We start from the raw sequence: 25118 nt of genomic DNA, 5'->3' as shown, positions 1-25118 counted from the left end.
CTTTTCAGGCTCCCTGCTCCCCAATAATCTCTTTGTCTTCCCCCAGGCACCCCACATGCACACACAAATGTAAGTAAAGACACTGCCCTTGCCTTGCAAAGGCAATTTCAGGTCAAGGCCCTGCGCCCCCATCCTCCCCCAGCCATTTCAACCAGAAGGCACCCCTACACCCAGTCTAGGCACAGAATCTGGTATTGATCACAAATATGCTCATGATGGACCATTCAAGGAGCTCACTTTAGGCTCCTTTCAAATGTGCAGTGGGCACCTACCTTCTGGTGTAACAATGATGTTGGATTGAACAATGGATTGTCTCTGCTTGAACTTGAAAACGCAAGCTTTGCAAAGGGGCAAGTTAAAGTATTGTCCAAGAGAGCCTGGTTTGGGTCCTAGACCCCTACTGGCCCCAACTCACTATCCACACCCTGTCCCTCCCAGATTTTTCTTTGATCTGGGCCCACCCAGGCTTGCCCAGAACCAGGGTGTTCTCCATGTGCTCACAAATAAACTGGTATCAAGTCTTTATTGTCCACATGGGAAAGGAAGATTAAAAAAAAAAAACTTTCAAACTTCTTTTCTTTTTTTTAAGATTTTACTTATTTATTTGACAGAGAGAGAGAGAGCACAAGCAGGGGGAGCAGCAGGTAGAGGGAGAAGCAGGCTCCCTGCTGAGCAAGGAGCCCTGACACAGGGCTTGATCCCAGGACCCTGGGATCATGACATGAGCTGAAGGCAGATGCTTAACCAACTGAGCCATCCAGCTTGATCCCAGGATGCTGGGTCAAACTTATTTTCTAAGGAAACTTATTTCCTGGTATCAAACCTACTAATATAGGGGAAAATGCACTACTTGATTTATGTTATAATAAAATATGGCTGCATTAACATTCTGCAACATGGAATATCAATTACACACTTATTAGGTATAGATTCTGTATTCCTAGGATACTTAACATGGGCATATAGATTTAGAAAAATTATATATGAAAAATAAAATACATTCTATGCCCTTTAAAATATTTATATACCTTCAACTACTTAAAGAATTTTAAAAAACCACTAAACTGTACACTTAAAAATGGTTAAATGGCCAATTTTTAAAAAAGATTTTATTTATTTATTTGAGAGAGAAAGCTAGAGAGAGCAAGCCTGAGGGGGGGGGAGGGGCAGAGGGAGAGGGAAAAGCAGGCTCCCTGCTCAGCAGGGAGCCCCACACAGGGCTCATCCCAGGACCCTGAGATCATGACCTGAGCCAAAGGCAGATGCTTAACCAACTGAGCCACCCATGCACCCCTATGATGGCCAATTCTATGTTATATATGTATTTTACTACAATGAAAAATAGCAATAATTCAAAGAAAATGAAATCACTCTCAAAAAGCTGACTGTACCCCCATGTTCATTGCGGCGTTATTTACAATAGCCAAGACATAGAAAAAACCTAAGTGTCCGTCAAAGGATGAACAGATAATGAAAAAGTGACACACACACAGATTATTATTCACCCATGAAAAAGAAAAAAATCTTGCCATTTGTGACACACAGATGGATGCTGAGGGCATTATGCTAAGTGAAATGAGTCAGACAGAGAAAGACAAATACTGTATGATCTCACTTATATGTGGAATCTTAAAAAAAATTAAAAACTGAACTTATTGATACAGAAAACAGATCAATGGTTGCCAGAGGTGAGGGGTAGGGGTGGGGATGGAGGATGGGGGAAAGGGGATCAAAAGATTGAAGCTTCCAGATATAAGGTCTGAGGATGTAACGTACAGCATGGTGACCATAGTTAACAATGCCGTATTGTATATTCGAAAGTTGGTAAGAGAGTTGTCATCACAAGAAAAAAAATTGTAACTATGTGAGGTGATGTATGTTAATGAACTTATTGTGATCATTTTGCAATATATACATGTATCAAATCACTATGTTACACACTAATACAAGGTTATATGCCAAAGATACCTCAGTAAAACTGGGGAAAAAAACAATATAAAACCAACATTAAACCAATAAAATAAAAGAATGAAGACACAGATCTTTTCCCCCCCTTTGAATGTTAGGCACCTTTGGGCAAGGGAAAATGAACAAAAAGCAAGGCGTCCCCTGCTAATGAGTCATTTTCAGGAATAATGTCCTGAGATTCTTGATGCTTTCCATGAGCTGTTTTCTTTTTTATGCTAAGTAAATCAACATCCTGCATTTATATACTCTGTTTCCTCCAATTCCACTATCAGGGAATTTGCTTCCTCAACCCCCTCCGATTCAACATATCCTTTGGGATCTTCATCTGCAAATTCATGGGCCCCCACATTAACCCTGCCATTACCGGATCAGAAGGTCCTTGAGTCAGCAGGAGTTGTATTTGAATGTGCTTTTTCCCCCTGTGAAGTACATACTCTCTCATCAAAGATGTCTTTTCGAAGGGAAATGATTCTTAGATCAGACATGAATTTTGGATAGAGGATAAAAATGAAAACCCGGCATGCTTTCTGGATCTCTTTTTCAAAACTCTCTTGTTAATTTAAAAGGTAGTAAAAAAAGACATCTAGAATACTGAGAGGGTTAAACCTTGGAAAACTTGACTCTTCCAAAAGGGAAATTTCTTGAAGGAAAGTAAAGCACTGAGAGATGTTGGGGGGGACACACCAAAAAGTAGCCATCCCACCCAACCAGCTAAGGATAGACAGCTCCTTGAACTTCTGATGAGTGCAGTTTGCTCCTACGCAAAGAACACCCCCCCCCCAAGACAGCCAGCTCCCTCTTGACCGCACACCTCCAATTCCTCGAGAAGGAACAGCTCGAGTTGGTTTGCTCCCCACATGTTGAAAATGAATTACAGGATATCAAACAAGGAAGTTGTAAAGATATACTTATGGGAACAATGACAAGGCAAATACTTTGCTCTCAGGAAAGTTTAAGATTCTATTGCTGGTTCTTTGTTAAGATGTAATCACTTCACTGAAACCTTAAAGAGAACCACAAGTTCAATGATCTGACTTCCAAGTGTTCTTTCTAACATTTGCCCTTTCTGGTTGAAAAGCTGACAGCTGTCGTGCTCATCCTGTGAGTTAGTTGGAGAGCAAAGTGATAGGATATCATATAGTGTATACTCTTCCCCACTGAACAATTCATATCCACCATCTACTAACGATTATATCGTTCCACGTCTTCTCCTCACCCCTACGATTCCATTTCCCTTCCTGTCGCGCTTTCCGGCGCTAGAACTGTGAATTGTGTACCTGCTTTATTTCTTTCAGAGATTTCCCCATTTTGGCCTTGAAGTTAACTCTTTCCCACAGGTTCTAGACAGATGGCTTTGATTCAAAGTCCACGTCTGCCTTTCTGTGTTCATTCGATCTTGGGCAAGGATGAAGCCCTCTGGGCCTCCATTTCTCCACTGGCAAATGAGGAAAATAATACCACCTGACTTCTAAGGTCATTATTGGGATGACAGAAGTTAAAGCACTGAATGTTTTCGTAAAGTCTGTCAAACAGGAGATTTTCAATACATTGGTTGTTATGAAAAACCAAACGCATACAATCATGAACTATAAAGAAAGAGTCTCCACCATGTGACCAATGTCACCTGCACCCACATGTGTTACAGCCTTTGTCTCATTTCTCCATTAAAGGGAAAATAAGGGTAGGAAAATAAGATGGAGCCAGAAGCAATCTATTCGTACAGTGCCCTCCATGAAGCCCTGGATACTTGCTCCAGGGAGGCTACAAATCCACCTTTCGGTGTTAAAAGGGAAACAATAATTGTGGATTTATAACATTCAAAAACGAAAACTCAGGGGGCGCCTGGGTGGCTCAGTCGGTTAAACATCTACCTTCCACCCAGGTCATGATCCCAGGGTCCTGGGATCGAGTTCCGCATCCAGCTCCTTGCTCAGCAGGAAGCCTGCTTCTCCCTCTGCCTATCGCTGCCCCCTGCTTGTGTGCACTCTCTCTCTCTCGCTGACAAATAAATAAATAAAATCTTAAAAAAACAAAACAAAACAAAACATAGTGGCGGTGAGAGCAGGACCAATGCAGTGTAAGCCTGTAATGATGGCAGCCACGGTGGCTGCCAAGTACGGCCTGCTGAGTGTACATCAGCTCATAGGGTCCTCACAATAACCCTAGGAGGGGAGGATATTATAACTAGCAAAATCTGCAATGCAATAAATACTTTTAAAATATTAAATATCGTCTCCATAGACAAACAGTTCCCATGCCTTCCTGAAAGAGACCTCAGGATGAACAGGTATTCCCGAGTTAGAATAGAACAAGCAGGGTTTATTCAAACACTTCGAACAGTAAGAATATATTGAGCAGACTCCAGAGAAGTCACCATATAAGTTAATTTGCTCCACTGGGGCCATGTTTTGGCTCTGTAATGAATGAGCTGAGTAACGCTGAGCAAATGATTTCACCCCCATTACCTATATCCTCACCTGACAAAGGAAGAAATCAGATGCTGCTCTCCGTTTGGTAAACACACACGTTCATACACACAAATATTCTCACACTCTTTGTTTTTTAAAGATTTTATTTGTTTGAGAGAGAGAGAGAGAGAACTCAAGCAGGGGGAGGGGCAGAGGAAGAGGGAGAAGCAGACTCTTCACTGAGCGCAGAGCCCAATGCGGGCTCAATCTCAGGACCCTGAGATCATGACCTGAGACGAAATCCAGAGTCAGAGGCTCAACCGACTGAGTCACCCAGGTGCCCCAAATATTTTCACACTCTTAACGAAACTATTACAATGACTAAAGTCGCTCTCCCAACCCGTCAACCATGTTAATAAACATGGAGCAATGCAGAGCCCGGAACATGGAGCAAAATGCACTTTCTCATAACCGTACAAACATGCACCCCACCTCTCCCAAGCGCCAGGCAGGACTGACTTTCAAATAAGAAAGATTTGTTTCTAAGAAGCAAACTATCCCAACTTTTATAAACCCATCAACTACTTGATCCTGGCACAAGGCTCCTCTTGTGTACTTGTTTCTCTCCTCCAGACACACATACTCCATCATCCCCAAGAACACAAACAACCTCAGGACATACCTGGAAATTGGCTACAATGCCCATTCCGATACATCCCACCAATCCAAGAACTAGGGACACCAAGTTAAATACAGGCGTGCTGAAATAGCTGGTCTGATTTTGCTTCTCTACTATTTTATATCTTGTGTACATTGTGGCTGCACCTGAAAAAGAAAGGCACTTTGATGAATTTTGATTTGACCTTTTAGAACGGAAACACAGGGAAAGTTTTGCATTGCTGTTTTAAAGTCTGTATTTCAATTTAATTGCCATAGTCTCCCACTCACCCACCCAGTCCTTCCTCACCCCTTCTTACTCTCTCCTCAGTGTGATGGATATACACACACATACACACACATACACACACACACACACCAACTTGCCTGTTATCTTTTTCACATAAATGCTACTGTGCATGTATTCTGTGACTTGCTTTTTTTTCAAATAAAGAAAACCACCATGGAGATCTCACCATGTTGGTGGAAATAAGTCTACTTCATTGTTCTTAGGGGTCTCATCATGGTATATATTTATTTCGTCATTCTCCTAATGTTGGACTTCTACACTGTCTCTATATTTTTCCTGTTACAAACAATGTTCAATGAAGAGCCTTGTATACAAGTCCTTGGCATGCTTTCAGTGCTTCTGGAAGACAAATTCCTAGAAGTAATATTACTGGAGCAAAAACTGTGTACAATTAAAATGCCAAGAAGTAGCTGCAAATTGCTCCAACACTGTATTATACCATTTATACCCTCACAGCAGAGTTTGAAAGCAATTCTGCATGCCCTTGCCTTTTTAATTATGGCCAATACAATGAATGAGAAATGACGACCTGTTGGTTTAATTTGCATTTCTCTGCTCATTAGTGAGATTGAGCAACTTTCAGTATGTCTGCTGGTCATCTGCATTTCTTCTTCTGAAACTTGCATTTAATTTTTTCCTGATTTTTCTCTTGAGTTTGTCTCTTCATTTTTAATTTGCAGTTGCTTTTTACACATTATGCACGCTAGTCTATTGTCTGCTATAAATATTACAAATTTTCTTCTGGTCCATCTTTAACTTCATTTTTTGTACCTTTTGTCACTTGGAAGTTTTAATTTTTTATCTACTAAATCTTTCAATTCTTTTTTTTTTTTTTTTTTTAAGATTTTTTTATTTATTTATTTGAGAGAGAGAGAATGAGAGAGCAAGCACATGAGAGGGGGGAGGGTCAGAGGGAGAAGCAGACTCCCTGCCGAGCAGGGAGCCCGATGCGGGACTCGATCCAGGGACTCCAGGATCATGACCTGAGCCGAAGGCAGTCGCTTAACCAACTGAGCCACCCAGGCGCCCTAAATCTTTCAATTCTTTACTGTTCAGCTTCTGGGTTTTGTGTAAGTTTATCCCTCTGCCCCTCCTCCCACTCGTGTGCCCGCATGCTCACACACTCTCTCTAATAAATAAACAAATCCTTAAAAAAATTTATACACACCAAGACTGAACCCTAATGTAAACTATGGACTTTGGGTGATAATGATACATCAATGTAGGCTCATCAACTGTAACAAATGTACAACTCTGGTGGGGAATGATGATAGTGGGGGAGACACTGGCTGGGGGGCAGGGCATATATGAGAAATGTCTACTTTTTGCTCAATTTTGCTGTGAACCTAAAACTGTTCTGAAAAATAAAGTCTGCTAAAAAAAACAAAAACAAAAAATTATATACAAACTGTAAACAACACGTTTCACTTCACTTGAGACTATGAATTTTTCATTTATTTATAATAATTATTGTGTACTTACCAAGAAATGCAGAGAAGTTTATCATAAATCCAAAAATCCCACTCTCTGGAGGTGTTGTTCCTGTATCACTGACAAAGAGAAATGTCCAAGTTATTAAAAAGGAATTAGACCTCTGGGAGGCATATAACTGGCAATTTTAATACGGTGGTTCTTCTGGGTATTTAGCCACTTTGAATTCCAAAGACTTGGTCCGATTTTGCTCTAAAGTATTTTCATTTTGGCTCTGAAAAACCTAAAACTCATTTTCTACCATAAGAGATTACATTAATCTTTTTTCCATTGTAAAAAGCTAGGAAATATTTAAAGTGAATGATTGTGGTGTTTCTCAAATAATCAAGCCCAATAAACTCGATGTGTATTCATTCTCGTTAAGAATTGAATGTGATTATTTAGGGGGAAAAAGAGTCTAAAATCAAGTTTGAAAAAGCAACTATTTGGATTTTAAATATACATAAACACATCATTTACAATTTTTTAATTATTTAATTTATCCACAAGAGTTTCTGCTGCTGACAACAGGATGGTAAGAAGCTGAACAATATTACTGATGCCTATTAGAACTTTATGGAAGCAATAGGATATCAAGGATATATTAATTGTGATAAACTATTTTAACAAAAAATAGTTTCTATAAGACATGTTTCTGGTGCAATCAATTCATTAATTATATGAGCTCAAAAAAATTAATGAAATGAGCTGGAAAGTAGTGTTTGATGTGTTCTGTTTTCTACTCATTCATACCAAGGTTTACATTTTTTTTAAATTTTATTATGTTATGTTAATCACCACACATTACATCATTAGTTTTTGATGTAGTGTTCCATGATTCATTGTTTGCCTACAACACCCAGTGCTCCATGCAATACGTGCCCTCTTTAATACCCATCACCAGGCTAACCCATCCCCCCACCTCCCTCCCCTCTAGAACCCTCAGTTTGTTTCTCAGAGTTCATCGTCTCTCATGGTTCCCCTCCCCCTCCGATTCCCCCCCCTCTGATTCCCCCCCTTCATTTTACCCTTCCTGCTATCTTCTTCTTTTTTTTTTCTTTTTTAAACATATAATGTATTATTTGTTTCAGAGATACAGGTCTGTGATTCAACAGTCTTACACAATTCACAGCACTCACCATAGCACATACCCTCCCCAGTGTCTATCACCCAGTCACCCCATCCCTCCCACCCCACCCCCACTCCAGCAACCCTCAGTTTGTTTCCTGAGATTAAGAATTCCTCATATCAGTGAGATCATATGATACATGTCTTTCTCTGATTGACTTATTTCGCTCAGCATAATACCCTCCAGTTCCATCCACGTCGTTGCAAATGGCAAGATTTCATTCCTTTTGATGGCTGCATAATATTCCATTGTGTATATATACCACATCTTCTTTATCCATTCGTCTGTTGATGGACATCTTGGCTCTTTCCACAGTTTGGCTATTGTGGACATTGCTGCTATAAACATCAGGATGCACGTACCCCTTCGGATCCCTACATTTGTATCTTTGGGGTAAATACCCAGTAGTGCAATTTCTGGGTCGTATGGTAGCTCTATTTTCAACTTTTTGAGGAACCTCCATACTGTTTTCCAGAGTGGCTGCACAAGCTTGCATTCCCACCAACAGTGTAGGAGGGTTTCCCTTTCTCTGCATCCCCACCAACATCTGTCGTTTCCTGACTTGTTAATTTTAGCCAAGGTTTACACTTTTACATCATCAAGCTGCTCCCATAAAGCGATAGTTTAAAACTGATGGCTAGAGAGTTCTCAACATGAAACAATTTGTACCCGTCTTAAGTGTTTCCCCATTTTAAAACAGCTCTGAAATTTAAGTATTGAAACACCGATCATGTTGAAAAGGCACACTTCAAATGATCTGAGGAATTCCACAAGAAGCCCATGTGTGCAGAAGGCAGCAGGAGTCTTTCAGTTTTGTGCACACTTAATATTTGAAAAGTATAAAGAGGTTAAGACACCTCCTTACAACAAATACTTCTATTCCTATTTCAATCTCAGTGGCACTTGCACCTGTAAGAATCTGGAGGGTTTAGAATTTCACGTTATCATTTCTCCTACAAATAACCATTTTTCTCCCCAAAGGAATCTTGAGGGGGAAAAGGCTACACAGTGTGTGGGATGTCTTTCTGAGCATGACATGGGTAAGAGGAGGGGACCGGAACCAGTCCTGGAAAAAAAGGCAGACAGCTTTTACCCTCGGGGGAACCTTTTGCCCGAAGATTAAATCTCACATAGAAATCAAGCCTTCTGTTCTTGGCCTTGGGATATAAAAAGGCAGCTTCCAGGTGAGTCATGCAAGAGTACTTGTGATCACAGGCCTGACAGCACCTACCACATGCCAGGGAGATTGTTTGCTTATTTGTGGAGAAAGGAAGGAAATGGAAGAGTGAGGATATTTATGGGAATGGGAATAGGTAAGTAGTTGGAGAGAAGAAGGTGCCCTGACAGGAGATAAGTCAACCAGACTCTGGAACTATCTGCCCATTGATAGCAAACCAAGACATTTGTCAAGGGCCCAGATATACAGTCCCCATGGCATAAAACATGTGATCTGAAAGCTCAGAATTTCAGGGTGGTGCTTTATTCTTGTTTATCTGTACATGGGTGGTTCAGCTTGATAAGCATCTCACTTCCGCTCAGGTCATGATCTCAGGGTCCAGGATCTAGACCCACTTTGGGCTCCCCTGCTCGGTGGGGAGTCTGCTTGTCCCTCTCTCTCTCTGCCCCTCCCCCTGCTCATGCTGCCTCTCTCTCTCTCTCACTCTCTCTCTAAAATAAATAAATAAAACCTTAAAAAATAACAATAATAAAAAGTAAAAATCCAGACAGAATCAAATATGCTTTGTAAATAGCCATTCCATATGTATTTGTTGAATGAATATCAGTACTAGCAATAAAAAAAAACAACAACACCCAAACCTAGTAAACACCACTTATTGAGCATTTACTACATACCAGACACTGTTAGGTGGTTACCATACATCATTTCATTTTACCCTCAAAACCTTGAGGTGAGTCTTATTTCAACCCCATTTTACTAAGGAAGAAAGTGGTATTAGAGAGGTTACATAATTTGTTCAAGGTCATGGGGTTATTAAGGAGATGAATCTATATTCCAGTTACTAAACACAACAGACCCAAAATGGAGTTGCTTATACTAAGCCCCAAGTCACCAAACTGAGACTTAATTTAAGTTTCAGCTCTCCTGGAAATGGAATCTTAAACCAGTCATTCAGGAATCACCTGATCAGCATTAGTTATGTAATGTGCCTGATAAGACCCCTGCCCTCTATAGGGAAAGTAAGCTTGCAATAATCAATTGGCTTTTTGCCTAGTATAACTTCCTTGTCCCGCTCCCTTCTGCCTATAAAAGTCTTTCATTTTGTACAGTTCCTCAGAGCTCCTTTCTGTCTGCTAGACTGGATCCTGCCCAAATCATGAATCCATGAATAAAGCCAATAAGATCTTTAAATTTTTATTCAGTTAAATTTTGTTGTTAACACAATCCAGACATCTGACTCCCTGACTTCCGTGCCTCTCGTGTGCTCTAAAGCAGGCAAGGAACAGAGTAGTTAGAATGATTGCAGGTGGGCACAGAGAATGAACACTGATGTGCTGGTAAATGTTTAACAACTAGCTCTGGAGGGAGCCTGATTGTAGCACAGGCCAATTTCCATGGTGTAAATGCTCCCAACATGTCAAAGTTCAAGCTGCCAAAATGTAGGTCACTGAACATTGAATTGGGAAGAAATGTACACAGTTGGCTCTCAGGAGCACATATTAGCTGGCTCCAGCACACCATGGGAGTGAACCATGATGGTAATGAAAACAGATCATCATGCCTTTCTGGTATACCAGGAAAGTGTAAACCAGGCAAGACCTCATAACTCCTCAAATGCCATAACTGAATTGTAAAATATTTTTGACAAATATTGACTATCATAATAAGTCTGATTTTCTTTCAGGATTAGAGTCTACAACACCTACCATCAGTGCGTGAGTACCAATGGGCCTACATTCTTACACTTGGCACTATACTACAAAAATTTGGGTAAATATTAGTGTACCGCATTCACAACCAGTTGTTTGATTAAATGCAAACATCTTTAAAATTTTTTTTTATTTGGTTCCACAAATACCATGAAATTTATCTGCTCATCAACAAAATATTTAAGAGATACCTACTATGCGTTAGATACCATCTGAGTCACAAATTGCCCAATCTATCAGATAAGAATGGTCAATGTGTGATTTATTTCCATTAAGTGACAAAAGGTACCTAACTACATATGGTGAAATTTCACTCAAGAATATTCTTTTTTTTTTAAGACTTTATTTATTTATTTGACAGAGAGAACGAGTGGCTGGGAGGGGCAGAGGGAGAGAGAGAGAGAGAGAGAGAAGCAGACTCCCTGCTGAGCAGGAAGCTTAATGCAGGGCTTGATCCCAGGACCCTGAGTTCATGACCTGAGCTGAAGGCAGACGCTTAACTGACTGAGTCACCCAAGTGCCCCTTGCTCAAGAATATTTCAAGAAAATTTTCCAAGCAGTAAATAAAAATGTGACACTTCTAAGAACTTTTAAGAATAAAAGCAAAATTAAACTATTTGAGACTACTCCCAAACAAAAGGCTTTTGCACAGCAAAGGAAACCATCAATAAACCACCTACTGAATAGGAGAAGATATTTGCAAATGATATATCCCATAAGGGGTTAATATTCCAAAATATATATAAAGAAGTTATATAACTCAACACCAAAAAATAATAATAATCTAATTAAAAATGGGCAGGGGACTTGAATAGACATTTTTCCAAAGAAGACATAAAAATGGCTAACAGACGCATGAAAAGATGTTCAACATCACTCATCATCAAGGAAATGCAAATCAAAACCACAATGAGATATCACCTCACACCTGTCAGAATGACTAGAATTAAAAAGACAAGAAATAACAAGTGTTGGTGAGGATGTGGAAAAAAAAGGAACCCTCGTGTACTATTGGTGGGAATGTAAACTGGTGCAGCCACTGTGGAAAACAATATGGAGGTTCCTCAAAAACTTAAAAATAGGGGTGCCTGGATGGCCCAGTCATTAAGTGTCTGCCTTCGGCTCAGGTCATGGTCCCAGGGTCCTGGGAATAAGCCCTGCATTGGGCTCCCTGCTCAGCGGGAAGCCTGCTTCTCTCTCTCCTACTCCTCCTGCTTGTGTTCCCTCTCTTGCTATCTCTCTCTCTCTGTCAAATAAATAAATAAAATCTTTTTGAAAAAACAAGTTAAAAATATAATTACCATACAATCCAGTAACTTCATTACTGGGCACTTACCCAAAGAAAATGAAAACACTAACTCAAAAAAATATATGCATCCCTATGTTTGTTGCAGCATTATTTACAAGAGCCAAGATATGGAAGCAACCCAAGTGTCCACTGGTTGGATAAACAAGATATGGGTCACACACACGTGCACACACACACACGTGCACACACACACACGCACACACACACAATGGAGGATTACTCAGCCATAAAAAAGAATGAGATCTTGTCATCTGCAACAACACGGATGGACCTAGAAGGTAAAATGCTAAATGACATAAATAATACATAGAAATACAAATACCAAATGATTTCACTCATATGTAGAATTTAAGAAACAAAGCCAGTGAACAAAGAAAAAAGAGACAAACCAAAACAACAACAACAACAACAAAAAACCAGACTCCTAAATACAGGGAACAAACTGGTGGTTGCCAGAAGGGAGGCAGGTGGGGGGCGGGGGCCAGGGGAGTGGGTGAAATAGATTAAGAGTACACTTATCTTGATGAGCACTGAGTAATGTATAGAACTGTTGAATCACTATATTGTACACCTGAAACTAGTATGACACTGTATGTTAATTATACTTTAATTTAAAAAAAAGAATAGTAGTGGTTGCCCATTATCATCAATAAAAATGAAAGGCTCTTTTACCTTAAAATGTTCTTTTAAGTCTTTCAGTCTTTGAGCTAATATGTTATATCATTAATAAATATCAAATCACATTTTCTGCCTGACGTTGGAATCCAGATGAGCACAACACCCAGGGGGTACCAAGAGAAAGTGTGGGTAGACTCTTTTTATTTTTATTAAGCTCAAACTAAATGATCTCGTTGTGCAAAGGTAGAGGTAGTAGTATTTGGCTGGCATAGCCATACTTGGGTGCTGATTTAGGAAACTGGAGAATGAGTAAGAGGTGAAACCAATTGCCTCCCAAACTTGCAAAACAGTCTCCCCACCCAACTCCCACCACATAGTTCTGTACCATATGGCTTAAGCCAATTGGTTCTGGCCCTGCCCCATCCCAGCTGCCTCCTCACTTGCCTCCTTGTAAAGAATGCACTTCCTGGAAACTGCAACAGGGTTAGAAAGTAATTGTTCATTTGCATGTGGTTTAGAAGCTGTTGAGGCTATTGTTTGTAGACAGTTGTTTCTAGGGTAGGATTGTGTCTAGGAAATCAACTTACATCGACATTTCCTGTATTTACATCTCTACAAATTAAGTTCACTGTGGAAAATTCCAAGTTGTCTAACATCCTTCTCCAAACTAATTTATGATTTTATACCAGTGCATAATCATTTGATGCTCACAGGAATGAAAACAATGCAAAGAAGACCTACATGATAATATAAGCTTGATGGAATGCTGTTCTCTAAATCACTGGATACCAGTAATTCCATCATTCCAAAGCCTGGAGTCATGGTTTATGGAGGAGCGGGGGGGACTGAGAAGCTGACAATATGCAAAATTATCTGTTTGCCCAGACTGAGGTTTATTGGATTGCCCTAAAATTCTAGGCCCATTGCTTGGAAAAATTATTCAGGACTTAGAACCTGAAGACACGGAATGAACCAATAAAGGAGACTGTTAATTCCTTTATCTTCACAATATCTAAATATAATATTTGAAGGGAAGAAGTATGATAATAAAAAGTCATTACACTTTATTAGATACTTTTAATTATTAGGGCTAACTTTTCGGCAGCTTCATTTGCTGATGATTATCCTGAAGTGGGAGGCACCATATAGCTCTATCAACCATTTTTAAACTGAAAAAGAATTTCCTACTCATAAATGCAAACAACTCACTCTATTCTCACCCCCCCCACATGCAAATTAGCCCCCTTTCTATCAGTCCAACTTCCCTCTTTGTTCACAAAAAAAAAGAAAAAAAATGGCGGGGGGGCGGTTTGTGGGCAGAGGAAGAGAGAGAATCTCAAGCAGCCTCTACACCCATCAGGGAGCCTGATGCCGGGCTAGGTCCCACAACCCTGAGATCATGACCTAAGCCGAATTCAAGAGTTAGATGCTTAACTCACTGAGCCACCCAGGCATCCCACAAATTTCTTTTTTTTTTTTTAATTGTTAAGTGTCGGGAACTGTGCCAGGTAATGGGGATACAAAGATGAAAAGATAACTCACTAACCTTCAAGAAGCTTAATATCTAACACAAAATTCAAGGATTCACTGATTCAATACATAGTTACTGATTGCCTTCAACACAATAGGTGATTTTGTAGGCATGGTGAATGCAGTGACAGATAAAACAGAAAAAGCCCCTCCTTCATGGAACTTATAATCTGTGGAGGGCAATAAAAAGAGTCTAGGGCGATGAACGCTGTGAAGAAAACGTAAGTTGGATACAGGACTCAGAGAGGGGTGAGGCGCCTACTTGAGACAGGGTATTCCGGGAAGGGGACTTGAACAGAGATCTGGATGAAGTGGAATATTTGGCCAGGAAATTTACAAGCAGAGGAACAGCAAAGTCAAAGGCCTTAAGGTGGCAATATGTCAGAGGAACTGCAAGGAAGTGGGTGTGGCTGGAGAGGAGTGAGTGAGAACATGTGCGTGCACATGGGGGAGGGAGTCTCGGGGAGTCCCGGGGTCATGGTAAGGACTCTGAATGTTATTCTAAGATGATGGGAAGCCGTTGAGGGCTGAGCGCTGGAAAGTGATACAAAGTTGATAGATGTTTTTAAAGAATGTTGTGCAAAGGCTGTGGAGAGGCAAATGTGGTCCAATGAGACAGTTAGGAAGCTATTTCAGTAGTTTGTCAAGAGATGACAATGGCTGAGGCAGGGTGGTAACGAAGCCGGAGGTGTAAGAGGACAGATTTGGGAAGTTTTCTGAGAGGGGTCTCTAGAAAACCATCCCTGCTTGGACTACGGCTGCTAATATTACAAAAGAAATTTTTAAGTTAACATTTCTTCAGCACTTACACTCGGCCAGGCACATCTTATTTGGTCTTCACAACTTTGTAAGGAAAGTACTTTTTATCTCCATCTTAAAGATGAGGAAACGGAGTCTTAGAAAAGTACTTTACGTTTCTTTTTATGAAAACATATCATTTCCATGTGAGTTTGTAGTGCTAGGTAACTACAGCCAGGTTCGCATCCGCCATTCCCTCTGGAGCCTTAGCAGGATGTCCTTGGCAAGAACTGCGTCTACAACGCAGGTACCTGGGGCACCGAAATGCAATTACTGTCAGGTAAGGAGGACTGTTGAGTAGAGCACTCTTTTTTTTTTTTTAAGTTGAAATTGAGACCTTATATTTAAAAATTGTCAGCCTTGCAGCAGTCAGACTTTTGAGCAATACTCAACTGTCTTTTTAGAAGTGGGAATAACAGAAGAAAAACATTCCCAATTTTATTTTTCATGAAAAAAGAAAGAATTTTATGTAATCCAATGACAATGGAAAATTTACACAGAGGAGAAATTACACACATTTATGGTTGACTCAGAAGCCAAACAACACTGCATCCATCACTTCAATTAATTTTTGAGCTATGAAAGTTTGGGATCTTCAATTTTCTTATTATGCTTTTCTTAGGATTAACTAGTTTGGGTAATGCTTTTTTTGAAGAAAATGTGAAGCTCTAAATTATCATTTCAAGGATGATACTTTTCTACCTAAAAGTTTTCAATGGCAAGCCCACATTTTCATCCTTATGATACCATGGCTTAGATACTATGAAGTAATAATCAGCGCACCGTAAAGACTGAAGCATGTGGGGCACCTGGGTGGCTCAGTCGTTAAGCGTCTGCCTTCGGCTCGGGTCATGATCTCAGGGTCCTGGGATTCAGCCCCACATCGGGCTCCCTGCTCCACGGGAAGCCTGCTTCTCCCTCTCCCACTCCCCCTGCTTGTGTTCCCTCTCTCGCTGTGTCTCTCTCTGTCAAATAAATAAATAAAATCTTAAAAAAAAAAAGACTGAAGCGTCATTAACATCATGCCAGAATATGTGACTTTATACACACAGACCTCATTATCTGATTATTTATTATCCCCAACCCCACTGTTTTTTGGTTGTTTGTTTGTTTTTGATTTTAGGTAGTGAACATACAGTGCAATATTACTGGCTTCTGGACTAGAATTCAGTGATTCGTCACTCACATACAACACCCAGTGCTCATCATAACAAGTGCCCTCCTTACACCCATCCCCCATCCGGCCCATCCCCCACCCACCTCCGTCCTTCAACCCTCAGTTTGTTCTCTATCGTTAAGAGTTTCTTATGGTGGGACATTGTCATAATATAGGGGTAAATGATGAATTGCGGGCATCAACACTGTATGTGACATGGTCTTAATGGTATAAAAGAAAAAAATGTGTATTGTTGTTTATAAATATGCTTACAGATATACTTAAATATATCTTACAAGATGAGTGATGAGTATTATATGGATTGTACTGATGAACCCTAGGCATTTTGTGTCCCTCCTCATATATATTAGATATAATTTAGTGATTGTATGTAAATAGAGTCCAAAATTATGCAAATCAATCCAATAATACTGGATATATTTCTAGAAAGTTGAGATTTGAAATATTTATTTTCTGTTTCTGTATTTCTGATTTTTCACTATGATTATTACATTTTTATTTTAAAATTGTAAAATATGCCTTCACAAGTTATTATTACTGGAAAACTGCTTATTGTATAACAGTACAAACAGAAGTGAAAAATTACGATCCAAAATGATATGTACAAACTTCCAGTTATAAAATGAATAAGTCACAGAGATGAAAAGTACAGAATAGGCAATAAAGTCAATAATATTGTAATAATGTTTGGTGACAGATGGTGACTACACTTACCCTGATGAACACAGAGTATTGTATAGAATTATTGAATGACTATATTGTACAGCTGAAACTAATATAACACTTCAGTAATAAATAAATAAATAAATAAATAAAATTTTAAAATAATATGTAGGAGTGAACCCAATTTTATAAAAAAAGTAAATATAAACATGGAAATGTAGAAATACATAAACATGTAAAGTTTGTATGAACATGTAAAGAAATGAGAAATTCCTAGGATTCCTAGGATGTTGGGTTCATGTTTGCTATTTATTTCTACAATATAGTTCCTTCTATTCTGAAAAAAGAAAAAGTTTCTTATGGCTTGTTTCCCTCTCTCCTTTTTTCTTTTCCCCCTTCCCATATGTTCGTTTTCTTTCTTAAATGCCACATATGAGTGAGATCATATGGTATATTTGTCTTTCTCTGACTGACTTATTTCACTTAGCTTAATATACTCCAGCTCCATCCATGTCGTTGCAAATGGCAAGATTTCATTCTTTTTGATGGCTGAGTAATATTCCATTCTGTATATATACCCCATCTTCTTTATCCATTCATCAGTTGATGGACATTTGGGCTCTCTCCATAGTTTGGCTATTGTTGATAATGCTGCTATAAATATCCAGACCCTACTGTTATGGTTGAAATGGAAGCAAAAGTCACCATTGCCTGAAATGCAATGTAGTTAGTAATCAAAAAAGTTGGTTTAGGTAGAAGTCATCAAAAATTATGTGGATACAAAAAAAAATTATGTGGATACATACACACAACAAGCAAATAAATGTATGCACATTCATTTGCCTACCTATTGATGTGGCCAAGGCCGTTATGTGAGTACCAGTCCACTGTGTGTCTCCCTGGCATATAAACCACATCTACTCCAAATGATCTCATTTCTAGTTCTGGATTCTTTAAAGTAGAAGGAAATCTTAAATACTTTTGAAGCAATTTGAGTGCAGAATCCTTCTAGTTTTTTAATCACTTTTTGTAAGTCTTCACATTTGTCATAAACACTACTAAATAGACTGCAATCTTTGACAACTTGTCTCTTTTGAATCTTCCCAAAGCATTCAACAGAGTTTTCTTTAAAATTACAATTCTTTTTTTGCATTCACAGATCAACAGTTTATGTACAGTGAGTTTAATCATGTAATTACAATAAAAAAAAAATACAACTGGCATAAACGCAATTGGGAACAAACAGCCAGCAGTGGATAAGCATAAAAAGAAACAGGCGACAGAAGACAGCAAGCAGCCCAGACAGCGACCGGTCCTGGGAGAGGCTTTCAGGGACGACTGGCTTCAGTCCGTTTATTTTTCAGAGAATGAGGTTACCAGTTAACCCAGCAAGCTGATTGAGGTTGGTTAAGAAAACTTCTGCTATAGGGGCACCTGCGGATAAGTAGAGAGAGCATGCAACTCTTGATCTTGGGGTTGTGAGTTCAAGTCCCACGTTGGGCGTAGAGATTACTTAAAAAATAAAATTAAAAAGAAAACCTGCTATAATCACAAATAAACCGATTACTTATAAAATTAGCCCTCAACCAAATGTCCTTTCCTACTTAACCCTAGCATCTATCCAGACCAGTGTGGGCTGGTCCCTTGATAATACTATTAGCAAATTCTTACAGAGAACTTAATTTCTTGCAGCAGGGTGTTAATGAGTTCTAAGTGAGTTCACACCTTAATGCATGAGGGATGTGCTATTACTAACCCATAGAAAAGCAGAGAGAAATCAAGTAGCCTGTCCAAGGTCCTATAGTGAGGGCACAGGGCGCAGTTGTATTCCAGCTAAAGTTGCCTGCTCCGAAGTTGTTCCTTTACCCACCGTGGTGGATAATCAAAGGTTGTAAATATCCAACAGTGAAAGTCAAATGGACTACATTGTGAGGCTGCAAATCTTGTAAAACACACAGAATTTCATGAAACCGACAGATTTGGTGTTGGAGAAGAGCTGGAATGGCAGCCCAAGTTAATGAACAGTGAGCACTGGCAGAATCAGCTAATAATTAAGGAGAAGCTGACAAGATTAACAAAATGCATACCGAAAGCAGGCCCATCTGGCATAAATTATCTTCACATTCAACCAGTATTTACTAAGCACTTACTACGTGTCTGGCACTGTCATAAATGCAAGGGATGCAGCAGTGAACAAACCCTAAATCTCTACCCTCATGAAACTTATATTTTGTGTGAGAAACAGACAATAATCAAGACAATAACCTTACACAGAATGATTAAGAATGGTCATTGGAAAAAGTGAAGTCACAAAACATTTCTGCAAAAATAAGCCTCTTCCTATCTCCCTTCACAAGACAAATGTGAAATCAAGGACTTCACACAATCATAAAACTGTCTTGGAAAGTTCCTTCCCTTAAAAAATCCACACCTGAATCATTTTAAGATTTTTGTTTATTGTTAGAATTTTGTCTTTTCATTTTGCTTTGTTCATTACAAGATGTGTTCATTATAATGAGTTTTGTTCATTGTTAGAACTAGCACCTAATTGTGATTATAACCTAAATTTTATGATTGTTAACCAAGTGAAAGATAAAAAAATTTCCCTAATTTTTAGGTTCATTTTGGAGTTAAAGACCCAGCCTCTTTTACTTTGTTTACTACACCATTTTGGTCTCCATTTTAAGGTGGCTTAATTCTAGGTGACCGGTTTTCTGCCACCAACCACTGAGCAGGTTTGTGGTCATGAGGAGGAACAATGGGAGTGGGCAAAGATCACAATCTACCCAGCAAACAGTACTTGCACAAAAAATGAGACCAGGTTAATAAAAAGCAACCAGGACGCAGAACTGACAAAACTCTAAAGGGTCACAGAATATACTGGAAGCATGAGACACAGTCCAAAGAAGATGATTTTTTAAAAGAGAGTGGCTTATCAGCTGGGAGGAGTTGATAAGTAAAGTTGATTCAAGATAGCCTAAGAGATTGGGTCACAGAGGGAATATAAGAAACTATAACAAATTAAGTATGATTGTGCTCAAGAATGTGGGTGTGACCTTGTAAAAATTTAAACTAATCCTTTGAGGTTGACTTTTATCTGTCCTTCATTTTGACACCCTTAAGGGCATTAATGGTTTCCTAATACAGAAACATTGCACTATGCTATTTCAGCTTGTTAAATCTAGAGGCTGTTTGAATTGCATGTTTCTAATTTAAGTTTTAATAGGAAATCAGTCCATGTGGCTAAAGAATAAATACATACAGTAAGACATGCCAGGCTCATAAATATTGCCCTTGGGAGAAACTGGGTAAAAGACACATGGGATCTTTCTGCATTATTGTTTTATTACTGCATGTAAATTTACAGCTATCTCAAAATAAAAAGACTAATTTAAAAAAGTATGGCACAGGGATGACTGGATGGCTCAGTTAGTTAAGCATCTGCCTTTGGCTCAGGTCATGATCCCAGGGTCCTGGGATCGAGTCCCGCATCGGGCTCCTTGCTCAGCGGGGAGCCTGCTTCTCCCTCAGCCTGCTGCTCCCCCTGCTTGTGCTCTCTCTCTCTGTCTAACAAATAAATAAATAAAATCTTTTTTTAAATAATTAATTAATTAAAAAATAAAAATAAAAAAGTATAGCACAAGGCCTTATTCCCACCCTCTTTTCCACCTGCTAAAGTCTCCCTGACCATGACCTCCTCCTTCATACACAAACCACGTTTATTAGTTTCTTTATGCAAGCAAATACAAGTATACGCTATTACCCCCACCAATCTCTATCTCCCCTCACCCCCACCCCACTAATGGTAGCATATTTTGCTCTGCATCTTGCTTTTTTCCATGTAACAATGTATTGGAGATTTTTCCACACTAATGTATTAATTTAAAAAGAGTATTCTATGTATAGAGAGCTTTCCTTTGACGTATTCTTTGGATAAACCATATTTATTTAGTCAATCCTCTCTGATGGAAATCTACATTGCTTCCAGCCTTTTGTTAGTAAAAGCAATACTGTAAGTAACCTTGCAGATAAATGTTCGTCATTTTGATACATGCCAACATCCCTCCATAGAGACTGAATCTATTTACATTCCCACCAGCAACACATGAAAGCCTGTTTCCTCGAAGTTTCAGCAATAGAGTGTGTTATCAAAATTTAGGTTCCTGCTGATCCAATGATAAAAAATGGCATTAGTGAGTTTTAATTTGAATTTTTATTCCATTCATGAGATTGAGCATCTTTCCACAGGTCTAAGAGCTACTTGCCTTTCATTCAATATGCTGCAGGATAACAATGTTACAAGAAGATATGTCATGAGGAAGCTGAATTTGAATGTCATACTGCAAAGAGGTCCTCCCAAGATTATGGTTCTTATTTAAAATGCAATGGCTCTTATTTAAAGTGTTCACGTTTTGGGGGTACCTGGGTGGCTCAGTTGGCTAAGTGGCTGACTCTTGATTTCTGCTCAAGTCACAGTCTCGGGTCCTAGGACTGAGCGCCGTGGAGGGCTCCCCAGTCAGCAGGGAGTCTGCTTGGGGATTCTCTCTCTCCCTCTGCGCCTCCCCCCGCACTTCCCTGTGCACACGCTCACTCTCTCTCAAATAAATAAATCCTTAAAAAATAAAGTGTTCAGGGCGCCTGGGTGGCTCAGATGGTTAAGCGTCTGCCTTCGGCTCAGGTCATGATCCCAGGATCCTGAGATCGAGTCCCGCATCGGGCTCCCTGCTCAGCGGGGAGCCTGCTTCTCCCTCTGCCTCTCTCTCTCTCTCTCTGTCTCTTACGAATAAATAAATAAAATCTTAAAAAAATAAAATAAAAAAATAAAGTGTTCAACGTTGTTAAAAAATAAATCAATACAGTATTTAACATTAAGAACTGTCAGAACATCGGATTGGTTGAACAATGTCATCACGTAAAAGGGAAGCATCCTGAATACATCCAAATCACTGATCAATGACCAATGATCTTACCGAGCCTTCCCTAAGGGGACGTGGCCCTAGGGGGAAGAATAACTCTATTGAAAATGAATGCCTGAGAAATATTAATTCAACAAATATTGAAAGCCCTCATGGATCTTACACTCCAGTGAAGAAAGACAGATAAAGTATGTAATTTGTTAGAAGATGATAGATGCTATGGTGAATAATTAGACTAGATATGGGGGATCAGGAGTGCTAGCGGACAGTTTTAAATAGGGCAACAGGCCTCATCAATATTTGAACAGAGGAAGAGGTCGGGGAGAAAGCTTCATAATCTCTGGAGGAAGAGCATTCTGGCAGAGGAATAACCAGGGCAGAGGTCGTGAGGAGGTGGTGTGTCTGACAAGCTTAAGACACAGGAAGGAGGCCAGTGTAGCTGAGGGAAGTGGAGGGAGTGGGGGTAAGGGAGCCCGGGAGCACTGACAGCAGAGATGAGTTATAGGAGATAAGGCTGAACATTTCTGGGGCCAAATGGATAAATCTGGCGTTACTCCCATCACTTTCCAGTATCTTGTTCTTAATCTAAATCTTGCCTTTGCCTCAATGACTTGGTTTTCTAGGAGGGACAGAGAGACAATGGAGTGCTCCAGCTGCTCAAGCAGGCAGAGAGCAGACAACCTAAAAGCCCCCAGCACATGTGGGCAACAAAACATGTGTTTGTTGTTTGTAGGCTGGGGGCTCCTGGCAACAAGGTGACAATCTCCAGCCTTTTTCTCCGTAACTTCTGCTTTTCCTAAAGGCTTCCTTTCCTCGTTAAATTTAATACCTATTCTTTGGACTGTCTGTGATTGAGCATCTCACAAGTGGTTCATCTTGTCAGCTCATTTCCCAATTTCTGAATGTCTTCCATTTCAAGTTCGCCTTGTGGTGCTATTAATCACAACTATATCAGACATCACAAAGATTCAAGCCCTCCTGCCTCTGACACTCTCCACCCCTCTCCCCCTGCCAATGAATATCAAATATTATGTGTTCCTGACTTTTAGATCCGGGACAGCTATTATTTTCTCATGAAAAGCATTGTAGGGGGCGCCTGGGTGGCTCAGTCGTTAAGCGTCTGCCTTCGGCTCAGGTCATGATCCCAGGGTCCTGGGATCGAGCCCCACATCGGGCTCCCTGCTCTGCGGGGAGCCTGCTTCTCCCTCACCCTCTGCTTGCCTCTCTGCCTACTTGTGCTCTCCCTCTCTCTCTCTTTGTCAAATAAATAAAGAAAATCTTTAAAAAAAAAAAAAAAAAAGCATTGTAGGGAAAGAAACTCCTCCCTTTTATGCAAGTCTAAGAGGATCTATCAGCTTCAGAATCAAGAGAAGCGAGACAATGCCATGTGAGACTGAGATGAGCCACGAGAAACCCAGTCCAGGTTTCCGCAGGGCACCAGGTCTGATGGGAAAGTCTCCTTGATGCCTGGAACACCTCTTGAGTGGGCAAAACCACCACTGTTAACTGCTTCTCTGAACTCTTCTCCACACTGCTCTCCTCCTTGCTTCAAACTCTAGGCCCTTCTTGCCTCACCTTCATTTCCCCTTCCGTGCCCACAAACATTACAGAACATGGCTCACCATGAGGCTCCGCTGCAGGATGGAGAAGCCCTATAATCCCTATAATCATAAAGTGGTAACAAACCTTGGTTATCACCAACTTTATTATTTCCTCACCAGTCAATGCAGGTCACAGCACTTGGATAAGGATGGATCGTTCTAAAGGTTAAGGAACGCCCATTGCCATGGGGCTAGGCACAGAGATGGAAGCCATTTGAAGAGGATCGAAACGACCTGGGCACTGATGAAGGAACCCCTCAGGAATGGTGAGGCCAAAAACCATGAAAAAAGAAACGGTATGACAATGCAAGATATGTCATAAGTTGCTGACAATTTGAGGGCTCTGACTTTGGGGGCGCAGTACCCAGAGGGATCCTGGGCAGCTCCATCCAGGAGAGCTTAAGCCCAGTCCCAAAGACCTGGAGGTGACACAGCGTTCCTTTTGGATTGGACGGATCTGGGTGTGAACTCTGCTTCCACCATTCCTACCTGTGACATCAGTGTTACACTAATGATATTTTGACGTCTGCTCATACTTAGATTTCCTTGCATGAAAAATACGCGGGACATCCATCATGAGGATGTTGGGAAGTGGAAGTGAAATATGTGAGCTGTTTTAGCATACACCTGGACCTGCCTCTTACACACTCAAAAAATGGCATCCATCAGGCCCCATTCTTGTTTCAACACCGCCCAAGAAGCATCTTCAGGGATTCTGTCCCACGGTCCGTCTCAAGCTCTATTGTCTATCCTGAGCCCCTCCCGACGCCACTGGGTTCAGTGTTCAATGTTCAGGGTAAACTCAGAACCGCTCTGGCTCTGCACCCGCTGCCTCCCTACCCGTCCCGGCCGCCAGGAGCGCGCTCGCCTCGTCGTCAGACGTGGGTCTCCCCGCAGGACGCCCCCTGTCAGGTCTGGGCCCTTCCCTCCCCGCGGGCACCTCTGCCCCGCGGCTCCTCTGCCCGGCCCGGCCTCACCTGATGTAGGGGAGGAAGGGGTTGACGTGCCCCGAGAGCACCGCGACCACGTAGGAGATGATGAAGGCGGCGGACGACCAGGTCACCAGGAGGAAGGGCACGAAGGCCATTCCCCTCAGGAAGCACAGCATCGCGCGGCCGCCGGGAGGGCGCTACGCTCTGTGGGGTCGGACGCGGGGCGCGGGGCGCGGGAGCCGCGCACGTGCTGGCCCGCAGGCGGCGGCCGGACCCAAGGCTCCGCGACGGCGGCGCAGGCCCGACCCCGGATGGAGGGAAGCTCGGAAAGCGGAGTGAGGCGGCGGGCGGCGGGCGGCGGGCGGCCGGCCGCGGGTGGGTGGGGCGCCGGCTGCCCCGGGTTTGTTTCGAAACCAGTGAAGTCACAAAGCGGCGGCCCCGCGGGCTTGGAGGCGCACGGCGACCTCCCCGCGGACGCGACGTGGGAGCGGCGGGGACGCGGCGCTGGGCTCCTTTCGCTTTTGGTTCGGACTCGGCGGGGGTCTGCGCGGGTGGGCGGGGGTGCTCGGGGCCGTCTCAGCCCTCCCAGCCGCCCTGGCTCTTGCGCAACTCCGGGGAAACGAACAGCTCCTCCCGGGCTCTCCTTCCCTGGGGCTTTCCGGGGTATGGGGCCTCGAACCCCGGGGGGCTTCCCTTCCGTGATCCCACCGCCTGCCCGTCGCAGGTTGAGAGTGTGGCCACTG

The 25118-nt window shown here is 41.3% G+C and overlaps 1 protein-coding gene across 1 annotated transcript in view; it reads right to left on the bottom strand.

Annotated features, from left to right (window-relative positions):
• The window catches only part of DRAM1 (DNA damage regulated autophagy modulator 1), a 38285-nt gene extending 13537 nt beyond the window's left edge, over positions 1 to 24748 (bottom strand). Inside the window, exons 1-3 of the mRNA XM_036106848.2 lie at positions 24421 to 24748; positions 6826 to 6893; positions 5059 to 5201 (exon numbers count right to left, since the gene is read on the bottom strand). Coding sequence (XP_035962741.1) covers positions 5059 to 5201; positions 6826 to 6893; positions 24421 to 24551 — 342 coding nt within the window. The 5' untranslated portion in view covers positions 24552 to 24748. The remainder of the gene's footprint in view (positions 1 to 5058; positions 5202 to 6825; positions 6894 to 24420) is intronic.
• Positions 24749 to 25118: the final 370 nt, after the last annotated feature.

The sequence above is a fragment of the Halichoerus grypus genome, chromosome 6 (assembly GCF_964656455.1).
Source record: "Halichoerus grypus chromosome 6, mHalGry1.hap1.1, whole genome shotgun sequence".
Lineage (NCBI taxonomy): Eukaryota > Metazoa > Chordata > Mammalia > Carnivora > Phocidae > Halichoerus > Halichoerus grypus.
This window is presented reverse-complemented; position numbering and strand designations above follow the sequence as displayed.